The 7,627-nt window shown below is 44.4% G+C and overlaps 1 protein-coding gene across 1 annotated transcript in view; it reads right to left on the reverse strand.

Annotated features, from left to right (window-relative positions):
• Positions 1-5,429, reverse strand: part of DIAPH1 (diaphanous related formin 1) — a 114,137-nt gene extending 108,708 nt beyond the window's left edge. The window contains 1 exon segment of the mRNA XM_017872919.1: positions 5,221-5,429. Coding sequence (XP_017728408.1) covers positions 5,221-5,337 — 117 coding nt within the window. The 5' untranslated portion in view covers positions 5,338-5,429.
• Positions 5,430-7,627: the final 2,198 nt, after the last annotated feature.

Consider the following 7,627-nt stretch of genomic DNA (forward strand, 5'->3'; position numbering starts at 1 on the left):
AAAAAAAAAAAAAAAAAAAAAAAAGGAAAAATAAAGGAGAAAAGACAGTAAAATATGTTCATGGTAATTAAAGTATTCTTTACTTTTCAATTTTTAGCAGAAAGGTTTTAAGAAATTTTAGTATCAACAGTTTCTGACTGCCCCTAATTCCCCAAAGGCCTGGCTATTTATAGGGGTCAAATCAGCCCCCACAGAAGTAGGAAAGGAATAAAAACAGAGGGAGGAGGTGACAGGCAGCCAGGCAAGGGGAGAGTGTGGCTTTGTCTCACCTACCCCAAGGAGGGGCAAACATCCAATGCTTTGCTGGTAGCACAAAATGAATTTTTTGCCTACTGCTTTTAAACAAAGGTAATTGAGAAAAGGAGGCTCAACGAAAAAAGAAAACCACTTAAGTAATACAAAGTTTGCTTCAAAATGGGGATGATTTTTGTAGCCATGAATAATTTCAGCTACTGAGACATAAAAAGGGATATATAAACCTGCATATACAAACTCTTTGCTTCTCTATAACATCTAGTATTTATCAATAAAAATTATTTTAACCTGTTCTTCTAAATCATATGTGACATATAACTTATCTTTTAAATCTCTATTACATTTCTTTTTTTTTTTTTGAGACAGAGTCTCGCTCTGTCACCCAGGCTGGAGTGCAGTGGCCGGATCTCAGCTCACTGCAAGCTCCGCCTCCGGGGTTTATGCCATTCTCCTGCCTCAGCTTCCCGAGTAGCTGGGACTACAGGCGCCAGCCACCTCGCCCGGCTAGTTTTTTTGTATTTTTTTAGTAGAGACGGGGTTTCACCGTGTTAGCCAGGATGGTCTCGATCTCCTGACCTCGTGATCCGCCCGTCTCGGCCTCCCAAAGTGCTGGGATTACAGGCTTGAGCCACTGCGCCCGGCCTAAATCTCTACTACATTTCATGGAAGATAGATAACACTCCCCGAGAATAACCTGGCAATACATTTATAAGATACCAAGGGCCTTGGGGAATAACAAAAGGTTATTCTATGACACATGAAATAAAATTATTCTGACCCATGCACCCATCAACAAAATTAAATTATGTCTCACTATTTTCTTAGCTTTCATAATAAACATAATTTACCGGTCATAAAATTTTCAGCTCTTTTTAAAAGAATTTACCAACTCTCCCAAGGCAGAGATTTTAATTGTAAGGCATTCCCTCACTTTCACCTCCCGTGAGGGAGAATTTTCTTTGAGAAAGTACAGGTAACCACACCAAGTAGACTCATGATCTGTCCTTAAGACAAGGCAGGAAGAATGGCAGAAATTTTTAAGCTATCATTCTGTCACCTCAAATATCTCACTAACATTCCTGTAGGGTCCCCTCCCTCTTTCCAAACTAAATAATCCTTGCGTTTATCATCTGTTTAAAATAAAAAAAAAAAAAAGGTGTACAAAGTTCTCTGTATATTTTCAGTTTTCTGCAAACTTTTGCAAAGTTCTCTGTATATTTTCAGTTTTCTGCAAACTTTTGGATTAAAGTTAATGTTTTAAGAGGATATAAGCAGAAATCTGCATGAACAACTCCACTTCTTTCGTATTCTGTTTCCTAATATCTGCTTAAAATTCTGCCTGGCATCCTTTACCTTTAATTTCCCTCCTTTTGGACAGGAGTCTACAACTAAACATTTATACTCTATTACTTTGCATTTAGAAGACTGCGTAACCGCAACATGACCAAAACTCAATATAGGCATCCAAAATTAAACAAATTTTAATATTTGTAATAATAATAATTTTAATAATAGTAAAAATTCTCTCAGCTAGGCGAGGTGGCTCACGCCTGTAATCCCAGCACTTTGGGAGGCCGAGGCTGGCGAATCACGAGGTCAGGAACTCAAGACCAGTCCGGCCAACATGGTGAAACCCTGTCTCTACTAAAAATACAAAAATTAGCCAGGTGTGGTGGTGCGCACCTGTAATCCCAGCTACTTGGAAGGTTAAGGCAGGAGAATCGCTTGAACCCGGGAGGTGGAGGTTGCAGTGAGCCGAGATCGTGCCACTGCACTGCAGCCTTGGACGGAGCAAGACTCTGTCTCAGGAAAAAAAAAAAATTCTCTGTAATCCCACACCAAAATTATGTTTTACAAAGTTATGCTCCTAGTTAAATCAGGAAGCAATATTCTCGGAAAAAAAAAAAAATTCTCTGTAATCCCACACCAAAATTATGTTTTACAAAGTTATGCTCCTAGTTAAATCAGGAAGCAATATTCTCTCTTAGAATGTATCACTTTCCCGATTATATGAGAATGCATGCAAAGTTTATTAAATGCAGGCATACTCCTAACATCCTGGTTCTACTTACTCCCCTTATGCATATTTTGGAAATCAGTCTATTTGACACCCACATTCATCACTGCTGAAAAGTCAGAAAACCCTCTGTTGACCTAGAATTTTTATTTTCCTTCACCTTAAGGACTTGTGAAAGGAAATGGAATAATGCTGGAGAAGGGGTATGCTCATGGCCCGGGAGAAGACAGACTCATGAAGACCCAAGGGGTAATACCAGGCAGCCTGGCTTCAACCACTCACTGTCAGCACCTCTAACAATCATGTGATTTTAAAAGATGATGCCCAACCACTTTTAAACTGAGACTCTATCTCCTTTCCACACAAGATGCCTCAGAGGGTAAGAGCAGATCTTAGACAATTTGTGAGCTCTGTGTTCTCATCAGTTAATCCGTATTTAGAACCTGCATAAGCCAGGAAAGGTATGTAGCAGCTAAAGGAATTATAACCCCTCAAATGCAAACAACCTTCGGTCACACTCAGTCCAAACCAGTGCAGTTTTATAAAGTACACTCTTAATGGAGCTCCAGAAGACACATACTTTAGAAAAGGTGGAGGCGGCGAAAGAGCTTTGAGTTCAGTTTTAGCCTATAGTTCAAGAAAACTAAGCCACAGGTATCAGAAGCACACCAGCAATCTGCCCACTCCACCCACCCACATATACATACAGAGACACAAAGAGAAGTGGATTGCAATGCTCCTCCTCATCTCTCATTTCCACAGAGTTCTCAGAAAAAGAGCAAGAGGAAGAAAGAATATTCTGATGCCTTGAGATAGGTTACATTTAGCAATAAAAGGGTTAAGAGCACTACTTTCCTAGAAACCTTCCAATTCCCTAGCTACTAATGCAATTTTCCTAATTACCTGAGCTATCTAGTTTTAAAAATTCAGCAGATTAAGGGTTAAGACTAACACCGCAGAAAGAAAAGAGAACTTGGTTCAGCTCCACCCTCTTTAAAGCAAATACCAACAACCCTGAGCCAAATCCACTAAACATATAGAAGACTTCATGGACATTCCAAAAGACAGGTGAAAAGGGGTTGAGCTTCCTCAGGTTTCTCACCTTACAGCACCACACACATAGTACACTTCTCAAATTTGTGAAATAAACAATTGTTAGATAAAATAGAGTACATATAAAATTATACTCAAGACTTGAAAACAAGTCACAGAGGTCACCACAAGTCAACAGTAATAATAGCTGGAATTTGGGTGAGGAAGGTCAAACAGTACTCATGGAAACAAAATCAAAACAAAAACATATAGAAATAGAAGGAATATGAGCCCTAGAACTTAAGTTTTGCAAGGAAAGATAATGCCAGGGAGGTGTCAATCCTTATGCTAAAGAAAGATACAAAAATGCTGCTTTAGTCACCAAAGGAGGAGCGGGTGTCAATACTCTTAACTTTGTATTTCTAGGGGGAAAAAAAAGATGTTCACCAGATAAAAACAGGTGGTTACTGAAATCTCGGATATCACTGGAAAGGGCAGTCCAGGAGCACTTGGTCTTGCTAGAATAGAAATAGGAAGAGATGAGTCACTATTTTAATTCTATTTAGAATTAAACACCTAACCTTCCAGGGTTAACATCTCAACCCTCTAGTCATAAAACAACATTTTCTTCCTGTTTCCACTGCTTTATCACTTTTCTTCCCAAATTGATGGAGCTGGGTCAAAATGTTGGGAGGTGGGACTAAGAGAAAGAGGTAAGAGTTACAAGCCATTTGTTTAGTAGAAAGATACACTAGGGTAAGGGCATAAATACCTGGAAGACAAAAGAGCTACAGTTATAACTAGCTATTATAATGAGCATCAATATTCAAGACTCTTCCTCTCCTGGACAGTGCCACATATCTTACAAAGCTTTTATAGCAAAAAGCAACCAAACGGCTCCATGGTGTGGACAAAAGGTAATGAAATATGATAGGGTTACACGTATATCAATATTCCTTCAGACTCGGATTGAAAGTAACTGGCACTTGAGGAAAGGTTACTCTTCTACAGGCACGCAAAGGGAAGCCAGTAGTCGCCTTGGGGCACAAGAGGCAGTAGAAAAGGAGTTGAGGAGATGGTTATCATGGGAAATGTAAAAAAAAACAACTCAATTACAAACTTCTTGAACTCGCAGTCCAACTTTCTTCCCACAGGAGAGATTTACCACCACCCTACGTCAAGAGGGGCATAATCATGAGAGTTCTAATCCTCTGAAAAGTGATGAGCAACAGGGAAGAGAGGTTCTCTGGATAGAGAAATACTGGTAAGCAAATAAACGTCATGCCCCAGTGACCACAGGACCTGGGCAGGAACCCATGCCTGTAATCGCCAGGACAAATGTCCAAAGAAGGAGGGGGGTAGGGCTCAAGTCAGGTAACATTCCTGAGGGGAAGGATTATCAGGTGACACCCGGCGGAGGGCCCAGGGGACTGGGCGGGAGGAAAGTTAGCAGGTAAAAAGGATCAATCATGGAGAAGGAAGTGACCTTTGGTAGAAGGAAATACGAGAATACCAAAAAAGGGGTAAGGGTAAGAAGAGAAAATGGACCCAGAAAAGGGGACCAAAAAAGAGGAGGCGTGTTCGGGTACTGGAGGAAGAAGAAAGGAAGTGAGGCTGAGAGGGGAGAGATGGGGCTGAGAGACGGCCGGGGATATGCGGGCGGGAGGGCAAAATGTGCGGGCTAGGGAGCGAGGGAAGCCCCGAGGTGGCCGGGGTAAGAGCCGGGTGCGACTCCGGGGCTTCCCGAGGTCCCGAAGGGGAGGATGTTGGGCTGCAGAGCCGCGGACACGGCGAAACGAGGAAGGGAGGCGCGGGGGCGGCTCCCCAGAGCCAGGCAGGCGCGCCCCTGGGGCCGGCTGCAGGGGTCCAGAGGGCGCTTACGGGGCCAGGCAGGAGCAGGATGGAGGGACACTCACAAATTTCTTAGATTTGCCGCCGTCGCCGCCTGCCGATGGCAGCTCATCTGGGCTCCGGCCCTTCTTCTTGTCCCGGGTCCCGCGGCCGGGCCCCAGGCCCCCGCCGGGCGGCTCCATGTCCCGGTTCACGCTGGCCGGCGACCCCGAGCCTACGCCGCTCCCGCCCGGCAGCTCCGCGACCGCCGCCGCCCAGCCGCTCTTTAGCCAGCAGCTCTTTAGCCAACCGCCGCGCCCCGCCTCATTAGCATGCCGGGCTGCGCGCGCCTCATGAATATACAACAACGACGCCTCACTCCCGCCCGCCTGCCCCACTTCCGCCCGGACCCGCAGCCCCTACCAATGGGGGAAGGGAGAGGGGCGGAGGGAAGCCGCGGAAGCGCGCTACCTGCCCGGCGGACCTAACCATTCGGACCCACGTGGGGGGGTGGCGAGTGGGCGGTGCAGCTCTCCGCGGCCGCGGCAGGGAGCACCGCCCCCTGGCGGTTGGAGCAGCGCAGGCGTCTCGCTCCCACGCAGCGCCCACGTGGCTGTACAGCCTGACAGCCTGGACCCTCTCATACCTCAGACCAAAAATTGCATGAGACCATTATCCTGGCAGAAAATTAGTGCCAGGTTTTCCAAGAGAATGCAGTTTTTAATGTGTGCAATACCCATGGAACACATGAAAAATATTATAAAAGTGATAGCCACCATGTTTTGAAAGCAAGGTACCAAGAACAGAGCTCCGTCCAGGGCAAGCACTAGGATAAACCAGACTCGCTCTGAAGTTTAATTTCCTAGTTTGAATTCCAGGTGAGGTACCATCTAATTGTTTCTAATCAGGACAAACTAATTATTGCCAATATGTGCCTAAACAGCAGTAACAGTTACCACTTAACCATGCCCTTTGCTCTCTGCCAGGCACTATGCAAAACACTCTACATGTATTTTTCTAAGTCCCCACACTCCCATGTGATAGATTCTGCTAGCCTCACCATTTTATAAATAGTAAATTTGGACTTTCTGAGAGTTGAAGTGACTTGCCTAAGAAGGCATAATTGATATATAAAATTTAAACCCAGCTTAGTCTGATTTGCTGCCAAACCCTATGTTTAACCAGGATTCCCCACTGACATAAACCAAACATAAGTGAAAAGAATGAGTATTCTCCAAGAGTATATTCTTTGCTCTTCTAGCATGACTTTCTCTCTGAGCAATTTCATCCATTCTCCCAGCTACATCTGTCCCTTGTGTGACAGTTACGTGGCCAACAGTCGGCCTTCACAATATGGACTGAATCATCTTGACCACAGCTAGCAAGATTTCAAGTGTAAGTTCCCAAAGGGTAGAGTCAGTGACTGACTTAACGCTAGAGCCCCAGTGCCTAGTCAAGGGCCTGAGATATACCAGGGACTCTGCCAAGCTGGCTGGCTCCTGAATTTGGCATTCATCTCTCTTGGTCCAGACCTTCTAACAGTGACCTGATAGAATGTTACATAGAGCTGTCCCTCCCATACTTCAAACTTGACTTAGTGCTGAGCTTTCCAGACTTTCTGTCCAAAAAGTCCAAAAGCTACTTTCTAAGCTAGTATTGAGAAAGACAGAATCAGAAGAGAGGGGAGGAAGTGACCCATCTATCAGTCCTTTCTTGTACCAGTCTATATCTGCTACAGTATTTATCATACTACAGACTGGAATGTACTCTTCCAGAGAAAGGTCCAAGTTGGTGACTACTACAGTATTTAGCATTGTTCTTCACATAGACAGTTAATGGGCAACTTATGTCAGGCACTGTGCTAAGCACTTAACATGTTTTATCTCAGTATATCTTCACCAAATAGCATCACTACTCTAAACACCCAGACTCAAAAACCTGAAGTCATCTTATACTCCTCTCAAATCTGCCCAGGTTTGTCTAACTTTTTTTTTTTTTTTTTTTTTTTTTTTTGAGACGGAGTCTCGCTCTGTCGCCCAGGCTGGAGTGCGCTGGCCGGATCTCAGCTCACTGCAAGCTCCGCCTCCCGGGTTTATGCCATTCTCCTGCCTCAGCCTCCCGAGTAGCTGGGACTACAGGCGCCCGCCACCTCACCCAGCTAGTTTTTTTGTATTTTTTTAGTAGAGACAGGGTTTCACCATATTAGCCAGGCTGGTCTCGATCTCCTGACCTCGTGATCCGCCCGTCTCGGCCTCCCAAAGTGCTGGGATTACAGGCTTGAGCCACCACGCCCGGCCAGTTTGTCTAACTCTTAACCAAAATGCTCTATTAACTTCTTATATATACAATAATAAATGTAGAATACATACACAGGGCCTAACATAGGATATGTGCTGAATGTTAACTATGCTTTCATTACATGCATCACCACGCCCATTTCTCTCTCCTTTCATAAACAGGAAACTAGCAAGAATTAACATTCCTAGAAAGACG

This window comes from Rhinopithecus bieti, unplaced genomic scaffold, assembly GCF_001698545.2.
Source record: "Rhinopithecus bieti isolate Rb0 unplaced genomic scaffold, ASM169854v2 scaffold_7438, whole genome shotgun sequence".
Lineage (NCBI taxonomy): Eukaryota > Metazoa > Chordata > Mammalia > Primates > Cercopithecidae > Rhinopithecus > Rhinopithecus bieti.